Source organism: Agelaius tricolor, unplaced genomic scaffold (assembly GCF_023055355.1).
Source record: "Agelaius tricolor isolate 1412-34295 unplaced genomic scaffold, bAgeTri1.0.p SCAF_13, whole genome shotgun sequence".
Classification (NCBI taxonomy): domain Eukaryota; kingdom Metazoa; phylum Chordata; class Aves; order Passeriformes; family Icteridae; genus Agelaius; species Agelaius tricolor.
In genome coordinates this window covers 16920383-16940764 of record NW_027269273.1, presented here as the reverse complement: position 1 = coordinate 16940764, position 20382 = coordinate 16920383, and the positions used below count along the sequence as shown (strand labels likewise).

Here is a 20382-nt window from a genome sequence, read left to right as displayed (position 1 = left end):
GTTTAGGATTCCTATCTTTAGAAGAAAGAAATGTAAAATTCAGAGCCTTACACAACAGCCAGAGGTTGACCTGTCAGTGGCTGCTGAGTATGAAATCCCTGTGGAAGAAGGAGTCAAACGAATGTCTGTCATTATCAGAGACAGCAGACAGGTTAAAGTAAAAATAGTGACAGTTATCCTTTCCACCACCACCTCCAACACATTATGTTTACTGCAAGTCTTTGTGGCAAGACCTATTATTGCTGTACAATAGAAAGGAGAGAGAATTAATTTCAGAGGCAGAAATTTAGGAAACACTGAGGGGTAAAGGGAAAACTGCCAGTGTTATTCTATAATTTCAAAGTTGTCTTAGGGATTTATTTTTAAAATAACAGTAAAATTGCCTGGGGAACTGAGTGGAGAAATGTTAGGAGTCGGTACCATCCTTAGTCAGGGAGTGTTTTGCTACTGATTTACGTGACAAACCCTGACTAACTAAGTGGAATCATGGGAATGCTATGGCAGTGATGATAGTTGATGATAGTCTTTTTGAGGATCAGAAGTGGAGTGCTGTGGTGCTAGCTGAAAATAGCTGCTTCTTGCTATGAGAATATTGAAAGAAGCAGGACAATTTTGCCCCAGTCCTTTAGTCAGTCTATTGGTTTCCTTCAGATGAGGTCATGCAGTTGAAAGTGCAAACACAATTATCTGAATACCAGTAACCATTAGGCTGTAGATTGTTTTATATAGGCTTGCTTTATGAAAATGTTATCACTTGTAATATGTCAAGAGTGCATTTGTAATATGTTGTGCATGGTAGAAGAGAGGGAGTATAGCTTAAAGAACAAGGTGGTAGATGACGTTAATTTTGTGTATGAGATATTTTCTGGACTGCAGACTGTTCTTAGCATTGGAAAGGCTGTCTCTCAGTGCTTTCTCTCAGGCTTCATTTACTGGTGTATTCTGTCTTTCCAGGTTACTTTCCTTCCTTGGGGTTTCCTTCGAAGGGCTCTCCTGTATCTCTCAACTCTGACACTTCTCTTGCACCTAATTTCATAGGTAAATGGTGTCCTTTCTGTGGGAGTGTTTGTCTGTGTTGCTTCTTCTGTGCCAAGTTCCCATTTAATATGGATACTTATCTCAAAGGTTGGCTACCTGATTGTTTAGGCAGAGGTGGATGGGACGTTTCCCAATCTATTTGTAGGCAGCATTCCAGAAGCATAAATAGGAATGAAGAAATAACCCTAGTAGAAATCCCTTATGCATGCAGATTCATAGATAAAACTTGTGACTAATGTTTTCTGAAGTCTGATTTTAAAACCTGAATTGACCCATTCAGGTTTTGTCAGGTGCAATCCTTAGTTTTAAAGAATTCAGTCTCTCCCTTGAGAGGGAAGGTGAGGTTTGAAATGATAGCATTGCAAAGAAGTGAAAAATCTCTGCAAACTACCAGGAGATTGTTGCTGGAAGTCATGAGATTTGTGTAACTTGTGCTTTCATTTAGGGGGAAAAAACAAGTCTTTAACGTCCTTGGCTATACTTTGAATCCAAGGTATATGTTAGGAACAATTATTTTTCCTAAAGTTGTGACTTGAAGAATGAAGTATCTTTTTGCAACTAGCAATCAAAATGTAAGAAATGCTACAAGAGACCATATTGTACTTTTCCTTTTATCAAACTAGTGGTATTTTGGAAGAGCTATTTCTAGAGGTGTTGATTTGTTTAGAAGGGTGTCAAAAGACAACCATATAGGCTCAGGCTTTGAGGAAAATCACAGGCATTTCCCATTTTGCTGTAACAAGTAAGAACATCACAAAGATGTTGAGGATTTGTCAAGAATAATGAATCTTAGGCTAATAAACTACTAGATACCTATACCTATTCTGGTGATTTCTTTTTCAGTGACTGTTTGAGCAGTCTGTAGTAAGTGTGATAGAAGTATATTTATGATGAGAACTAGAAAAAAATACTTACAAAGCTTTTTCTGAAGCACATATTTGTCAAATGGTATGCCTGTTAAATTTGGGGGTGGGGGAATTTAACTTAATGTATATTAGAAAAGTGTGTAGGGTCCCTCCAGAAATTGGATTAAATATGCCTTCAAAGACAAAAGACAAGAAGGCCAAACTATTCACATGTACTATCAAAGGAATGCCTTGGAAAATAGATGAGAGGTATCACAAAAGAAATTCAAAAGAAATAACATACATTCAAAAGAAATAACATAGTTGGAGATCAGGAACTGCTTAGCCAGAGGAACAGTGAGATGAAGGTGCTGTAACAGTAGTTTAGAAAATATGAGATTAATGAGATAAAAGTATATAAAAATAATAAATGTCTCTAGGAGTAATTAAATCCTGTCTCAAAATGAAGAACAGGAGGATGTTTAGTAATAAATAAAGAAACCCAAGAAAAATTATCAGTTATTCATACAAGGTCTAGTTAACTCCTTCCTTGAATTTTCATTCCCAGCATTGCTAAGAATTGGATGTAGTAGATAAGATAAAATATATGAGTTAAAACCTCATGCTTTAGGGTATATATGGTACTGTAAAATTGAGAAATGGCTCCCCTTATTTCCTATTTTGTAATGATTCCTCACAAGAAGGTTTCAGAATCCCTTTGAAACTTGCCATGCCAGTCACTGTCAGAGTGACACAAGAATGTGTCTGTGTGGGCCTGGTCTCACAGGGCACTTTTAGTCATCTGCACTTAATGATGCCCTATATGTGAAATAGGTTCCCTGGTGGTTAACAGTCATGGTCAATTGTTCTAATTACCAGCATTGTTAATATAGTTTTATTAAAAGGGACGTTTATATGCTCTTTTTTGGAAGTAAAAACTGCAGTTGGTCTGCTGGTATTGTATCCAACATTTTGTGGTCTGTGGAAAGACTGGTTTCTGAGGCAAATATATTTGGGCTGTGACTGAACCAGCTCAGTCTGAAAGAAAGATGGGAAAGTATTTGTGTTAGCCTCCAAGCTTGAGAGGCTGGAAAGAATGGTCTGTGGTGGCCCCCATTATGCTATATATAAATGCAGTAGGCCTTGTAGATTTTGAAAATGGAATCTGCTTGCATAGCCTGCTTACCTTTGAGGCAGGGAAAACTGACTTGTAATGGACATTAGATTCCACTGAATACTCTTGGTTTAGATAAAAATAGTTGGACTTGGAGGGGAAAGGATTCAGTACCTTACTGATGAGATAATTTTTTTTCTTCATAAAAGATGAAGTTGGCTTTTGAAAACCATCCACAGCACATATTTTCTGCTTGATCTGTGTGGAGATGGTAACTAGTGACACTGGCTAAAAATATTTGTGCATAAATTATTTGTTACTCATGGACTATTGTTATAGCAATTCTGCACTTGAATTTTTCATGGCAGTTGGTTCAAGCCCTTGTTTCTATAATTTGCGATATTTTAATATTTTTTCCTTATGTTTGTAGGTTCATTAAGAGCCCCACCAACATCTGGAGCTCCTCCTCCAGCCTCTGGAGCATCTCATCCTTCTGGCCATGTGGCATACAGTCAGTTTGAACATGGAGATGTGCAGAATGGAATTCCAGCCTCAGCAGCCCCAATGCAGAGGTGCATATGAGAAGAGTGAATTGTAACAAATTCCCACCTTGGCATACTCATGCTAGGTCTAGACTTTTTAGATCTAAATCAAACTAAGCACTTCAGGGTTTTGTAGGACATTGACTTTGTTCCTTGTTATTGTTTCGGAGCAATGTTTTGCCACAGGGGTATTCATCAGACAGTGAGTATATCTGGAGATGAAAAACTTGTGAAAGGATGTGAGCAGATGTCAATGATGAAAACCTCTTCTCCTCCTAAGACATTCTTTGTGGTTTTGGTTTTCCTCTAAAAAAAATCAGTTGCATCCACCCAACTGTAGTATTTGTTCCTCGGCAGTGTGAAATGATCTCTGGAGCTTGTGTCAGTCTTTACTGAATAATTTCTTAGTATTGATTCTGGGCCCTCTTCTGTCCTTATGGATCCCTGAGTTACTCTCATCTAAGGCTCTTCAACATCTTTTCCAGAAAGATACTGCCATTACCTCTGTGGTGAAAGTGGCAATAGTCCTGGAGAGTTCAAATGTTTTGAGTGGCACAACATTTTTACATAGCTGTGCAGGCCTTACTGTTGCTCACCCTATAGACTCTATGCAGTGTTTCTGATTTGTTGTGTAAACTGAAATGGAATTAATAAAAATACAGAATTTTTATTTTAAGAGCTAATAGATTTATTTGTTTGGAGAAAGGGATTCAGATACAGGCAGAATATGTAATTTTTTTCCAAAACTGAGCTACAGTGTTTCATGTAAATATCTGAGACCCAGATAGTGTTTATGTGCTAGAAGAATTTAAAAAGGCACAGGGAATTGTAACTTCTTCTATAATGAGGACTCACTCAGTTTGTCATCTTTCCTCTCAGGCCACCTGCTTCTCAGCCGTTTCTGCCAGGCTCAGCACCCACGCCTGTCAGCCAGATATCTACGTTCCAGCAATATGGGCCCCCCCCAGGCAGCGTGCAGCAGCTCAGGAATCACATGGCAGGGATGACAATTGGCTCTACTGCAGCCTCTGCTCCTCCTCCAGCTGGACTGGGCTATGGTAAGGTTTCCTGACTACTGAAGTGTGCTATTGATTTTCATTTTTGCTAGTATTTCATAAAAGATTTTTCTCGTCAGTGATTCATTACCATATATATGGTTGTGGGAATTCTCTGGCTGTTGATGTCTGCCATAGTAAGCAGTAGTTTTCTTAACTAATAAGATCATAATTGGGGAAAACAGGACTGAGACTATTGCAGGGAACAGTGCTGGCACTGCTGGATGTGGATAACAAAGGACAGTAATAGCATTGGTTGTCGACTAGGTGAATCTTGTGAAACACTGGAGAGTCTACCCCTAAGTCATCTGTTGGAAAGTCTACATGTCTTACCACTGTTGTATGACAGCCCAGTCAAAAAAAAAAAGGGAAAAAGGGCCCTGTAAATGTAAATCACAAAGGGCTGAAAATACTCTGAATGATTTGGTATAGGGCTCTGCTAGAGGTCAAGAAGACACTCACTTAAACAGTAGAAACTGAATTTAGATACTTTTTGTTCTATGGTATTAGTTCTACAGTCTCATTGCTGTAGATTAGGTAACTTTTTAAATTGATGACTAGAGTTTTGGTTTTATTATGTGTAAACTGGTTTGACTATTTAAAAATTGTTTTGCTAAAGTACTTTTTAACAAGCATCTTGTAAGACAGATTTTATAGGAAAATTAGGAGTAGGTAGGGGATACAGATTTCCTTGGCCTTTTGGTAGCACTTTTGTCAAAAATTATTCTCAGAAATAGTACAGTGCTACATACAAATGGTGCTAGTTTCATGCTATTAAAACCACAAAGCTCAAAACCATTCTTGATCTACAGGCTCCCACTGAGTGTGGGGTTTAAGACAGAAACTTAGTTCAGAAAATCTATGGATAGACTTGTGGTGGTTCATGTTTTGCATATTCCTGGCTTTGTCCTTTTTTTTCTGGCCCTGAATCCTGAAGTATATTCTGATTATGTAAAATAAGTAGCTCAGACTTTGAGAGAGAAAGCAATGAAAGAACTATTGAGTTTCAGATCCACTGAAGGAATTTCAGCTCTCTGATCAATCTAGGAGAATGGTCATTTAGGATTTATCTCTGCCAGTACTGCTAAGTTCATCTGAAGATGAGAAAGTGCTAGATTTACTCAGGTGATCTGGAGCGAATGGGTTTTTCTTGCATCTTAATTGTCTTGAGGGTAGAAGAAAATGATGTTATATCTTTTTTTTCTTACCGGGTCCCCCAGCATCGGTTCCTCCAGTCTCAGGAAGCGTCAGTGCAACGGGATCTGGTCTCTACACACCTTACAGTGCGAGCCAAGGACCCCCTCTTCCCAGTGTGTCCCAGGCTCTTCCTGTGGCACAGCCTCCGTTTCCTGGTCAGACAATACCAACTCAGCGCCTGCCTGCTCAAGTTCCTGGTTTTACCCCACCTCCTCCTTCTACAGGGGTTGGACCTTCCTCTTACCCTCCTACCACAGGTGCTCCAAGGCCACCTGCCATGCCAGGCCCACCACTGCCTGGGCAGACAGTTGCTGGACCACCATCCTCCCAGCCTAATCATGTTTCCTCACCACCACCTCCATCAGCTATGGCGGGGCTGCACCCTGGGCCTCCCATGAGTGGTCTTCATGGACCACCTCCTCCCACTCATCCTCCTCAACCAGGATACCAAATGCAGCAGAATGGTGAGTATTCCTAGTGTAGGAATTTTAAGTTAAGTATTCTCTGCATGCTGAGAACTAGATTTCACGTTGTCACCTATGGGCTCCTGGCTGCACATTAAAACTTCCTTCTTGTTTCCCTGTGCTCATGTCTGAGATAATAATTGTGTGTCATTCTAAGGTATTTTATAATACAGGTTTTAATCAGATTAATGTAACTAAAAAAATTCTAGCTTACTTGGCCAAAAAGGTGTTTAGCAATTAGTGCCATAATACTACCAGAATTTGTGATCAGAATTTTATTATGGACTCCAATTTGTTGTCTGCAACTTCACCTGTTCAAAAATAGACATTGGAAATACTGAAAAGCCTTATTTTATATTTTTAAAATTTGTGGCCACTGTGCATATGCAATGTGTGTGAAAGGAGTTGTTAAACGTTGAAAAAGGAGTTGCTATGTTTTCTCCTTAAATTTGCATAATCATATTTTTCTCCCTTGTAGAAGCTTGCACATCTTAAAAGTAAGACCACTTAAGCTTTCTGAATTAAAACCAGTTTTGGCTGGTTTTTAATCAATAACACTTAGAGATAGCTGGGATAAAATAATCATGTGCAAATGTTAGCATGGAGAATTCCATCCCCCATGCAGATTTGCACAGCTGGACAGGTAAATTACTTAAAAAATCTGTTAAAATTCCTATGAACTGTAAAAATACTAATGGATTAAATCATGCTCTTACTTTGTAAGTGATTGGAATGGTGTAAAATAATATGAAATGGCTTCAGGTAGTTACAAAACAAAAGAGAAAATCACACCGTAGCCTATTACTGTAGTTTCAAACAAGCCAAAACCGCCCAAGGGAGCGCCTTGCATATCTTTCATTTGAAGAATTAGGGGTCATCCACTCACTTATTTGTCTGTTCTGTGTGTACTTTCCATTAGACAGTTCTTCAGGTAAATATTCATAGTGCATGATCTTAATGTGCATTATAATCAACAATTACAAACTCTAAAACTACTTACAGTAGTGTGCTGGTTTGGGCTGAGGTGGAGCTGATAGAGTTCAGACTAAAAGCCTCTGTTTCCTTAAATCTAGTTTTATGGATTGTTGATAGAGATGTACCAGTCTAAGCTGAAACACTGTGATAAATATGTTTAATCATAATTAACTGAAAAGCACCTGACTTTAATTTTTTTCGTTCTTTTCTTGCTAAGGTTCCTTTGGACAGATGAGGGGTCCCCAGCCAAACTATGGAGGAGCCTATCCAGGAGCACCAAATTATGGAAGTCCCCCTGGACCACCACCTCCACCAAAACGCTTGGATCCAGATTCCATTCCTAGTCCTGTAAGCTTACTTGTTCTTACCAGTGTCAACTCTTCTGTAGTGTCTTTGCATAGGACAACTGACAAAGAGCAAAGCTGAAAACAGGTTTCTCATTCCAAGGAACATCAGTCTGTTTTCCTGCTTGTGTTTCTCTCTCCTTCCCACCTTCAGTCTTCTGTGATGAATAAGCCCAGAGGCAGTATTTTTCTTGGTGACTAAAGAATGGCACTGCATATGGAAATCACTGCTCTAATTCCTCAGGTCTTTTTTGTACTGTGTTATCTTTTGAGGATCCTTGAGGGCTTTGATTAAACATGTTTCTCCATTTCTGGATTCTTACATAATGACTTTCCAAGGTGAACTAATTTCGGGTTTTGAGGTGACAGTCTGTGAACTGTGTGATTTATGTTTAAAGTATGGTTTGTAGGAGGTGATTGTAGTGCTTTTCCTATAATCTGTCAAAAAGCTGGTTTGTGTTTTTTTGGGTCATGAAGTCATGATGCTACATCAGTCAAATATGGACAGCTTTTCAAACTGGGACTGTCTTTCAGAGTGGAGGTTCTGAGACAGGATAAGCAGTTATATGTAATGGTTACCAACATTGAGTAGTATTACGCCTGGTGGTATTGTTGCCACTAGTCTACAGTGCTGTTCCTTCCACTGCTCTTGATGCTGTTTCAAAACTATGAAATAATGTAGTCTTGAGTTAGATCAGAACTGATGTTATTCAGAAGGTACTTCTATTTAAAAAAGATTTACCTATTTAGATTCCAGGTTTATGTAAAGCTTACTACTGGATTTTTTTCATAGAATATAAGTCTTTAATTGCTTGTCTGCCTCTCTTCCACTAAATGAAATCTCAAATGGCTTGTGTCAGTTGCCTTCATGTTAGCATGTTCTTAAAGCATAAATCCTCAGTTTCTAACCAAAATTAGCAGGTGAGCCACTGCCTTCATTAGCAAGGTGTTCAGAGCCAAGCCCAATATCCTGGCAAGACTGGTTTTGGGATCAGTGTATGCTGCAGAAGCTGATGTCCTGTTGCATGAACCAGTATCTAAATCTATCTAATTCCAGTGCTACAGGTTTGGGTAGAGAGAAGTAACACTGTTACTTTTTGGTTTATTATTCTCTCTTTTTTTTTTTACACTCTTTATTTCTTATTAAAAAAAAAGCAACTTAATGAGCTGCCACCCCAGCAGAAACCCAGGCACAGAATAGACCCAGATGCAATTCCTAGTCCAGTAAGTGCTGTATATATGTCAATTGTAGACTGTGTGTTGGTGACCATCTGTGCATGCCTGAAACCTGAACTTCACCTTGCTAACCCTCCATCATTAATCTTTTACCCTTTCCTTGCTGTCTTCTGCTTGCCTTATCAAAATGAGTAACATTACACCACATGAGGCTGTTAAAATCTACTGTGATGAATGGTGAGGCAATAGAAAGCAGTGTTTCAGAAACAGATCATGAAGAATGTCTCCCCTTCACTTTGTCTGAGCTTTAGGCTATTGCCTTCACCAGATTCCAGCTGGCATTTTCAATGTGAGCCAGTTGTGTAGTTGCCCATACAACGTGTGTCTCGTGTCAGTATGCACACAGCATGAGCTGTTGTAGCCATGTTTTCTACTGTGTTGTGATCAGAATTTGATTACTGTTCTTGCTGATATACCAGTACTGGGCCAGTGCTCTGAAGTTCTAAAATTGCAGATGAACTGGAGTTTTTTTAATGTTAATTCCTGATACAAATCTTCTAGTATGAGGCATGGGGAGCTATAAACATTCTCTCATTATCTGTGCTCATGCATAACCATTAAATTTTGAATTTTAAAATTTAATGTTTATGTTGGACAATCTTATCTAAAGAAAGAAAAAAGCAGCTACCTTTTGGATTGGAAGACAAAAAAAACCTTTGGTTTTTGTTACCCTGTGTCACTGCTTCCTCATGTAGTCAAAGTTCATAATTTAACAGGTACCAGTGGTGAGATCACTGCCAGTCAGCCTGTAGACTTTTGTAATGGGACTACATTTATTCTAGAGTAGTCACTGAGGCTATGGGAGGCTCTCTGCTTGCAATCAGTAGTGAGAGGATGGAAGTTCTGCCATACAAACTTCTGAATCTCAGAATTTGCTCTAGGCAACGGCAGGTGTATTTGATGGCAAAATAAGAGCAGAAGAATGATTGCTAGCTTTAATTCTTTCATTCAGTCGCCACTGAGGAAATGTAGTTTGAGCTGTGTACAGCTACAAAGGTCAGTGAATGTTTTAGTTAAGGCAAACTATTTAATACATTTCTGTTATCTTAAGCAAATTTGCACTTGTGAAGAATTTGAAATACCAAGAAATTTAAGATTTTTACTTTGAAGTTTGATTCATTGACAAGTCTATTGAAATTTCACTTTCCACATTTGTAGAACTCAAATCACAAACCCTTGAGCACCACAAAGTAATGAAGACTTCCACCTTGCAAGCCATCTGTCTTTAGGCCAGAGTTACAGTGGTTAGAAATAAAGGCATACTATGGAAACAGTGGGACCGTAATGGAAAGAAAAGGCCAGGCTACCTGTAGGACTTCAGCTTGAGGATTACAGAAGCTTCTAATTCTTACTTGACTAGAACTGTACAGGGGAATACCTAAAAAAAATTCCTTTCTTGGTCTGAGTTTGGCTTTTTTGAGTTCAGGTCAGACTTTAAAACACAAAATATGCTGCTACTAAGAATAATACTTGGGGAAAAATACTATTTGCAGCTTGAAATTTATCGTTAGTCAATAAGTACTATTTGAAATCAAACTGAGAGGTGACTGCTTGACAAAATTTACTTGCTCTTCTATTTTTAGAGATAGTAATGTTTGCCTCAGGTCCCCTTTTTACTGCCTTAGAGATTTTTTATTTTACTTATTTTACTTTGAAACCAAGCCTCCACGTAATAACATGGTATTTTCCATCACAGATTCAAGTGATTGAAGATGACAGAAATAACCGTGGATCAGAACCATTTGTCACTGGAGTGAGAGGGCAGGTCCCACCTCTTGTTACTACAAATTTCTTGGTCAAGGATCAAGGTAAACTATTTTTATTTTCCTAAACAAACAAACAAAACACAGAGTCAGTGACAAAACTGTGTCTTTAAAGGAAACGTGTGTTTTACCAACAGAAGCTTAGTTTCAAGTCCTGTGTTGATTTGATCTCAGTTTAGATTCTCCTGATTGTTTGGTAGCTAGTAACCAATTTGCAGGTAAAAGATGTTTTCCAAGGCAGATACCTAGGACCAGCATTAGCAGAGATACCAGAAAGCAGCAAATGAGGCCTCTACTGTAGAGCTTTATAAAAAATGTTTAAGAACTGAAATCTACTAGCAATATCATTAGAATTGGACTGGCAACTGTATTTTTTAAAATGGAGAGGGAAGTAAATAGGTCTGAGGGCTCCGTAGAGAAAAGATATTTCATCTTTTAATTGCTGACACTTCTTTTGAGCTTTAAAGTTCCAGAAAAAACTTCAGAATCTGATTCTATAATCAAGTATTTTACTCTTCAGCCCAAATTACAAAACGAAACAGTAGAAATGTTTAAGTAGAGGTTTCTGTCTACGTTATGTTTTAGTCTCTTTTTTATAGCTTTAGGTTGACAGGGAGTCAAGTTCATTTGTTTTAAGATCTTTTATTATATATAGTTAATAATGAGGAGGTATTTTATTGGGAATTCAAGCTTTCCATAGATTAAAACAATATTTAGCTAAGCTCATAGTGTGTGTGGCTTAACGACACAACTTAAGGTATCTTTGTTTCTGTTCTTGAATATGAACTGAATTTGTACTGAAATTTATGGGGCTTTTTTATTTGTTCCCCAGGTAATGCAAGCCCCCGCTACATCAGATGCACATCTTACAATATTCCCTGCACGTCTGACATGGCCAAACAATCCCAAGTTCCTCTGGCTGCCGTCATAAAGCCGCTGGCTACTCTGCCACCGGAGGAGGTGAGAGCAGTGCTGGGGTTATGTGTGCCATGGGCACGCTCAGGTGTCAGCATTTAACAGATTTGTTTAGAAGCATATTGAGGTGAAGAAGTCCAGGTAAACATTGATTCGCCAACAGGCGTGTGATAGCAGAAGCTTCTGCTTCTGTAAAGCAGAAGAATGTTGTGTTCCAAACATTTAGTATTTTGACTGCCATGATAATTTCAGCTTTTTTGCAGTAGCTGTCAAGCACTGTGACTAAGTGACCAAAATACTAGGGTGGTCACAGAGGCGTACACTTCCAGCTGATCTCAGTTTCTTTCTTAGTCTAAAGTATTTAAATGGTTGCTAATCATAGGTATTAAGTCTTTTCTAGAATGCCAGGTTGTGAAATTGGATGAGAATGTATGGAACAGCACTGGTTTGGCTGTCTTATATGCATGTATATGCACAGCACTGTGTGGGATGACAGCACAACACTAAGTACTGAGCACTGCTGAGCTGCACTTGTATTTCTGCCCTTTCTCTCTCAGCACTTACTTCCTTCTAGTTGTAATGTGTGGCCATTGAGCCTTTTACCCACTCGTGTTTGGTTGCTGAGAATATGAAAGCTCAGAGTTTTTTACAGAGTTTGACATTTTTTAAAGTAGGCTGAATACTCTGGCTGTTGTGTAATGTTAGCCTGCTTGGAGCAGTGACATGAAGACAAACAGGCTTGTTAAATTTGAATATATAGGTCCGCAGTGTTCTGTGCCCTCTTAAACCTAAGTGTAGCATCTGCTGAGGAGAGCAATTTCCTCTGGTCTTTTAAGGGTGTTTTTCTCCTGTTGCATTTCATTTGTGTTCCTAAACTATGGTTTGAATTTTAAAAACTGGTTTATGATAAAACTGATCTGTGGCTGAAGTTTAAAAAGTCCACAATAGGAGAATAAGGTCTTATTGATAACTTGGAGGCTTGTAGAGTTACACATTTTTAGAGACACTTTACAAATAATAGTTGTTTGGTCTCCTGGTGTATTTATACTTTGAACAAACATTTGTAGTGTCCAGAAAAAAAAGGCTACGATTGGAAAATTGCCCTGGAGACCAGTCAGCTTCTAGTATTTGGAAGTTCTTAGTGGCAAGGGCAAACTCACTGTAGAGGGGCCCTTCCAACAGATGAGGACTCAGCTGTTCAGAGTAACAACACTGTAAATAGAGCTAAAGCTTTACATAGCTAGGTGGGATAGCCCATTAATGACTCTAGCCCTCAAAATACTGCTGTGCTAGAGCTTGAATTGAAAAGCACTTAAATACTTGTTCAGGCTTCCCACATCCCCTACACTCTATCCCACAGCTGCCAAATGCTAAATCCTATGCAGTGTACAGGGAGATTGCAATGACCACACAATGCAAAGCTTAAAACTTTCTCATCAGCATGAGACCTTTCTTTTCATGTTTTTTTCTCTTGCTTCCACAGACCCTTCCTTATTTGGTAGACCACGGAGAATCCGGTCCTGTCCGATGCAATAGGTGCAAAGCTTACATGTGCCCTTTTATGCAATTCATTGAAGGTGGAAGGAGGTTCCAGTGTTGTTTCTGCAGCTGTGTCACTGAGGGTAAGGTTTCTTCTGGAAATGCCTCTCTGGGCTCTACTGGAAAGGTCTTTGAACAAGATGCAAGCAAATAAGTCTTGATCATGTTATGATCATTTATGATGAATACTGCGATTTAGTATGTGTCTAGTCTTGTAAAAAATTATTGGAAGGCATGTTCAGTGTTCAGTTCTGAAATTGTGTTCAAAAAGGTGCTTATGTGTTGTAGTATTGTAGCAAATTTTTAATATGAGGTATTTGTAGCATAATGCCTGGTGGTTTAAAAGTCTATTGTATTTTCTTAGGGTATTTCGAAAGTACAGGGTTTTTTAACAGGCTGAGATATAGGTCTAGTCAGTAGCATGTGTTAGGATTATTTTTTTTCTCACAATGCCTTTTTTTGTCTCACTAACACTCCTTTGAGATGAGATTGCAGTTAAATCTGCTACAGCTGAATAAGAGTGTTCAGTACAGGCCAGTTAATATTAGTTGCTTTTCTAAATTAGTACAAAACATGCTTCCTTTTAAGCAGAAGTCACAATGAGCTGCTCATAGCATGACATTTGTAGATTTATTTTGAAGGCATAGAGGAAAGTAAGGTACAACAAACCTTATGATGATGTTTTCAATGTTCCATTTGGTAGCACTGATGGCGTTTAATGGACTGTTCTTACCACCTCAGTTATGCTGTACAACTGTTGGTACTAACCAAAATGGGAATTAGAAATGGCCAACTTTAAAAACCAATTTTGTCTGGTGATTTTCTGCCTGCATACACTCCCTGTCCTGCTCACTCAGCAGCTGTAAGAAGGGCTGTACCTGTAACAATTGAGCAGAGGCAAAAAAGGGAGGGATGCTGAGGCACTGCTGATGAAAGCAATACTGTGAAAACACAAGGTAGCTGTACCTAAAACCTAATAACAATTCTTGTTTTCTCTGCAAATACCATGAGGTATTTCTTCTTTGCAAGTACCAAATTAACTTGTATGGGATGTGTACTTGGAGACAAGAGTGATAAAAGCTTAGATATAATCTTAATGATATCACTTTGTTTTCTTTTGAACTTTTGAAACTTGGAATGTTTAGAATAGTTTAAATGTGGTGAATAATGTCATTCCAGGTAATCTCATTTTAATCTCCTCTGGGGCTGTATAGACAGCTATATAGAGCTATATAGACAGCTATGGCTGGAATAAATTTTGTCACCCGAGCAGTTCTGCAGGAGGGAGTGTCTGTCATGGTAGTTCTTGGGGCATAAGGGAAATGCTTTGTTTCTACAGCTGAGTTTTGTAGGCAAAAATTTAGCTTAACTCCCATTTTATTTTCTTATGCCTTGTACCAGCACAAAAGTACTGGGTTCTGGGCTTGTGGTTGCACTTCTGTTCCTCCTTAATCCACTGTAAGAAGGACTTTGTCTATTCTGATAAAAAGATTATGGGAGTCTCTGCACACGAGAGTGCCTGGAGGCTTCACTCTTGTGCAGCACAGGAAGAGAAGGAAAAACTAATTTATATAGCAAAATAAGGAGCTCAGTCTTTTAGTAAGCCTGACTTGAATCAGTAATGCTGTAGCCTGTAGTTTGCCTCAAACTCACTTTTAAATAATTTATTACTACTTATATGGGACGGTTATATTTTTCCTTTGGATTAGATCCTTCAGAATAATCCTAAAACTGTATTGTAGTGATGTTTCTGATATGAAATGGAAAGGAGATTCAAGAAAAATATAACAGTAACTATACTGTGTGCTGTCTGATGCATGAGACAAACTGGAATAAGTTTGTATTGTTTTGCTTTTATGATATTCTTAAATTGCATTAGTATTTTTAATACTTGTGGGCTAATCCAGAGTGCTAGTTCACTTTCCTGGAGTTTTGTTTGAAACAGTTGTTGTCATGTTGGCACCCTAGTTCCAGTGTTTATTATGGGCATATCACTGAGTTTAAGGATTTTTCCTTTCCCAGTTCCACCTCACTACTTCCAACATTTGGATCATACTGGAAAGCGAGTAGATTTCTATGACCGACCTGAGTTATCACTGGGGTCATACGAGTTTCTAGCAACAGTTGACTATTGCAAGGTACAGTAGTATGTTTTTATTGCTGTATTTATTTTGCTTTTAAGTAAAAAGACTATTTTCTTCAAAGTAAGAAAGACATTGATAGTCTGGGGCTGATTTCTAGCTGGCAGAGATAATTAACAGCATTAATCCAGCGCACTTGATTGTGAAAAATGACATGCTTGTTTGCTTACTTACAAAATCAGTAAGGTCCTGATCACACATGACATAATATAATTTAATAGCTGTCTCTGTATTTTTTTTTCTGGAGCTATATAAGCAGCTGTAGCTGCACTTACCTTAGGAATTCTACAGAAGGGATTCTTGTGCAGTAGTCCTTGGCAGAAAAGGGAATTGTAGGAAAGGTTCAATGCAAGTACAGTAGTAACTATGCAATGTGCCACCTGTTCCACAAGGCAGACCTTACCTATTGAACTTCAATGTCAAATCCTGCCATAGTGGTTAGAAGCACAAGAAAAGTGTGGAAATATATATTTCATAGCTGGTTTGCTTTTAAATTAAAGGCTTAAATAATAATTAACTTCTAAGGAATAGGGAAACTATGTGCAAGGTATTTATTAAAGCAACTTATATCTCTGCTGAAATATTATGATGAGAAAACAGATGCCTAAATGTTGCAAGTTGATACTGGTTGCCTTCTAATGCGTCTGCTTTACTTTGAGTTAAGCAAAAGTCCAATTATTTTCTAACAGCATATGAACTTCAAACAAGATGTGATCTTCACAGCTTTTTTGAAAGTTCTTATGTTTTGCTTTTGTTCTGAGTGCTTGTTCCAGTATGACCTATAGACTTCAGAAAACTTCTGACTAAAAGAAGCTTTTCATTTCCAAAGAAAGCCTGATTTTTAAGAAGGAAAAAGTTGTAATCCTTGGAGAGGAAAATATTTTACTTTATGTTGATGGAATCACCTATGATGAGTCTGGTCAGGGTCCAAAGTTTTGAGAACTGGCAGAAATCTTCCCTGTCTACTTTTCCAATCTAGCTGAGTCATGTAAATGGATTATTTAGTTGTAACTGTTCTCTGATCAATGGTAAAGTCAGTCTAGGGCATTTAATACCAGTCCATTTCAAATATAGTATGATAGCACGTCTGTTAGTTGGAAAAGGATAGGAGAGAGAGCTTAAGAAACAACTGCTGCTCATGCTTACAGAGGTACATGAAAGCAGCTAAGTTTTGACAAGCATTGATTTGTCTGTGTTAGGGAGCTCTTACATGAGCTGCATTACATGGTAATAGTCTGATTTCTTCCCTCTTTCACAGAATAACAAGTTCCCTAGTCCACCTGCTTTCATTTTTATGATTGATGTGTCTTACAATGCTGTGAAGAGTGGCTTAGTGAGGCTAATATGTGAAGAATTAAAGTCACTCCTGGATTATCTGCCCAGGTAGGTATATTGTAAACTACTGTAGTCAATGCAAATGGGGGATGCTGTTATTTTTTCTCTTTAAAAAATGCTAGAAGTTTAAAAATTACTTGATAATCCTGTCAAACTTTTCTTCAGAAAAAGGCCAAGCAGAACATCTTTTTTGAAACCCTTCTTGGTGAAAATAAATTCTGCTTCCTTTCATTTTTCCCTTAATGTGTGGGTTATATGTAATGGTTTATCTATCTTCTTGGTTGTGAAGGCAAGTATATCTCTTACAGGGAAGGGAACATGGAGGAATCAGCCATTCGAGTAGGCTTTGTCACCTACAACAAAGTTTTACACTTCTATAACGTGAAGAGTTCACTGGCACAGCCGCAAATGATGGTGGTCTCAGATGTGGCAGATATGTTTGTGCCACTCCTTGATGGTTTTCTGGTGAATGTCAATGAGTCCAGGACAGTTATTGCCAGGTAATATCAATTGATTTACAATGTGTGTGGTAAAATACTTGTTTGGTAGATTCAAATGTTACATGCTTAATTGTCATGTCAAGTCACTCCATGTACTTTAATTTGCTATACTCTTTGAGATTAAGCTGGCACAGGAGGATGGGGAAATTGAAGGGCTAAGGGATTATTTGGTTCATAGTCCAGCTTGGCAGAAAGTGTATATAAGGGCATTTAGTGCAGAAGGGCATTTCTGGAGAGAAAAAAAGGAAAAACAAACAAAATCCAAGCCAAAAAAAGCCCCACTTAAAATAAAGCCACAACAAAACACAACCAGGATGATGCAGAGTGAAAGCTGTAAAAATACTGAATCACTCTCTTTAATTCAGCTGCTTAAATAACTGCAAACTGAGACAACAGGGGTGTCCAGTTTTGGTTCTGTAGAGAAAAAAAAAAAAAAGTGGGATAGAGAAGATAAAATCTGAAAGAAGGAAGTTAGCAAAGTTTTGGCAAACTGTTTACTGTGGTACTTGAAGTGTAATTAATCTATGGTGTGTAGCTAACTACATGTTAGGAAATAGAACTGGAATTGCATGTTTTTAGAGAAAATTTCTAGCCTTTTTAATGCATTAAACAAGCCTAAATACAAGACTGTGGATTACACCTATTAATCTTTGAGTAGTACACAAGATGCTTTGCAGAGGCCAAATGTCACTAGTATTTCCTAAGAATTTACTTACCTATGTACATTGGAATTTATTAAAAGATAAAAAATACAGAAGAGCTGTGGAATTGGCATCAGTTGAGGCTATACAGAAGACACTGAGGAAATAGATGAGAGAAGCCAATGGAGAACAATGCAGCATTTTTTCCACAGATGAGATGCCAAATACTGTAAAAGTTACGCAAATTTACAGACATGTTAGGGGCTTCTGTTTAAACCACCTCAATCCTATAAATCATCACCTACAGCTGTGTGGCTTTTCTTATTAAATAGGATCTTGAATTGCTCTTTTTTTTTTTCTTGTTCTTTACTAGTTTGCTGGATCAGATTCCAGAAATGTTTGCAGACACGAGAGAAACAGAAACTGTTTTTGCACCTGTGATTCAAGCAGGGCTGGAGGCGCTGAAGGTTAGTGAATGCATTTTTATGACAAATTGTTTTCAGCCAAGTACTCTGAAGTTTATATTCTGCTAACATACACTATTAAGGCAATTCTAAAGATTTTGTAAGCTCCTTGTACTAGATGCACTACATGTAGGGAGTACTTGGCTCATTCTTGAAGTGCATGAACCTTCTGTTTTGTGCACCTATCTATGTGTTCTTTACCCAATTCTTTTTTAACTAATTTTTTTCAAAGTGCAAGAACATGGCTTACTCACAGTTGTCTGTCTGAGTTTTGCTTTAAACAGTTCATAGAACCTACGGGGGGGAAAAAAAAAACCCTCCAGCATTGAAAAACCACTGCTGAAGTCTGATAAATCTCATGGAGGTGTTCCATAGTTTGGTGTCTTTTTAATCCTGTGCTCTGGTAGAATCTTAAATAAAAGGAGATAGTATCACCTCTTGAAGTTGCCTGCAGCAATGTGCTAAACAAGCAAACTTTTCTTGAAGTTCTTCCATTCCAGTACTTCATCCAGACAGAATTACATGCATGGTTTAACTCTGATTTGTATCTACTGATCAAATTGACTGCCTGTATGACCTCACCCCAAACTGGTGACACAGCTCTATTTGTCTGTCACATCGGTCAGCGAATCATTTTAGTTGGAAGAGACTTTTATGATAAGTCCAACCTTTAACCCAGTACTGCTAAGTCCTCCACTAAACCATGTTCCTAACATCTTTCAAATACCTCCAGGGATGCTAACTCCACCACTTCCTTGGGCAGCCTGTTCCAGGGCTTGACAACCATTTCCATGAAGAAGTTTTTCCCAGTATCTAATCTAAAACTCCCCTGCTGCAATTTGAAGCCATTTCCTATTGTCCTATCTCATATTACATGGGAGAAAATGCTGACTCCCACCTGACTACAATCTCCTTTCAGGTAGTTGTAGAGAGCCAGAAGATCTCTCCTGAGCCTCCCTTTTGTCCAGGCTGGACAACCTGAGTTCTCTCACTCATTGCTCATGCAAGAATTGTGCTCCAGACCCTTAACCAGCTCCACAGCCCTTCTCTGAACATGCCACAGCATCTCAGTGTCCTTGTAATGAAGGGCCCAAAACATCAAGGTGTAGCCTCACCAGTGCTGAGTACAGGGGGAATGATCCTTTAAAGTCTCTCTTAAACTCAGTTTTTGTTACAATTGTTCAATCAAGAAGTAGTAAAAATTGCTAATTGATTTTTACATACTGCATGTGTCAGAGAAAATAACCTATTAAACATTAGCTAGTGTTGGCATAGGGTGTTGATTTAAAATTACTGATCTGTTGAAGCTCAGATTACAAAATTCTTTGCCATTTCTGTGACTTTTTTCCACAAATCCAGTAACTGCAAATCAGGGAAGAAGACAATGCAACACGTTTGCACAAAACCTTTTGTATCTGGGTCCTGCTTACTCTGTATCCTTGGAGAAAGTCCTTTTCTCCCTGCTGTGGAATTAGCACAAATCCAGTAGAACTCAGTAGAGACTTGTTCTTCTGTAACTGACCAGTAATTTGTGCTCCCTCTGTTGGACACCAGTCACATAACCAAGTGACAGTGAGCGTGTGTGTTGGTAGAATCACCCTGACATTAAAAGAGTGATGAGGTTGTTTGAATGTTTGTTCTTGAATCACAGCTTCCCTTACAATTTTTGTAGATCTTTCTGACCTCTATTATTGCACTCACTTTCCTGCAGGCAGCTGAGTGTGCTGGCAAGCTCTTCATTTTCCACACCTCTCTGCCCATTGCAGAGGCTCCAGGGAAGTTAAAGAACAGGGATGATAGGAAACTGATCAACACAGATAAGGAGAAGGTAATAATGGTTTGCATAATCTTTACATAAGGGTGTATATTATGCTTTTTATGGAATAAAATAACTGAAACAGTATTAAAAAAATTACAAGGATAGCACATTCTGTAACTGTCCCAGCTAATATCTTTTAACATTCCACTTTTGTCTTCTGCTCCCAAGCAGGGCTATGGAGACTTGACATCATAAGGACAGCTCTAGTCTAAGAGCAAGAAGAGTTAGCTCTAGATTATTACACAGGGTAAAATATCAAAATCTGTGTTAAAGTAAATGTGCTGAATTTACAATTAAAGCAAAATGTGTAGTAATTTTCATAATAATTAACAGTTCTTCAAAGGCAGAGTCAGGGAGAACTTAGATGATTCTATTTCCCCTGAAGAAAGACTTAAAGTATAAGAGTATTGACTGGGATTATAAACTGGATCTCACTTTCCTTTTCCTGGACAAAC

The 20382-nt window shown here is 38.3% G+C and overlaps 1 protein-coding gene across 4 annotated transcripts in view; it reads left to right on the top strand.

Annotated features, from left to right (window-relative positions):
- SEC24C (SEC24 homolog C, COPII coat complex component) overlaps positions 1-20382 on the top strand; it is a 37320-nt gene that overhangs the window by 9742 nt on the left and 7196 nt on the right. The window contains exons 3-16 of one of the 4 annotated variants that reach the window (XM_071438901.1): positions 955-1038; positions 3428-3569; positions 4419-4597; positions 5815-6255; positions 7448-7578; positions 8730-8798; positions 10507-10618; positions 11406-11533; positions 12972-13110; positions 15050-15165; positions 16427-16551; positions 16812-17003; positions 18018-18111; positions 19820-19936. In XM_071438901.1, coding sequence (XP_071295002.1) covers positions 955-1038; positions 3428-3569; positions 4419-4597; positions 5815-6255; positions 7448-7578; positions 8730-8798; positions 10507-10618; positions 11406-11533; positions 12972-13110; positions 15050-15165; positions 16427-16551; positions 16812-17003; positions 18018-18111; positions 19820-19936 — 2069 coding nt within the window. The remainder of the gene's footprint in view (positions 1-954; positions 1039-3427; positions 3570-4418; positions 4598-5814; positions 6256-7447; positions 7579-8729; positions 8799-10506; positions 10619-11405; positions 11534-12971; positions 13111-15049; positions 15166-16426; positions 16552-16811; positions 17004-18017; positions 18112-19819; positions 19937-20382) is intronic. The other 3 variants (XM_071438903.1, XM_071438902.1, XM_071438905.1) reach the window with 3 other exon arrangements.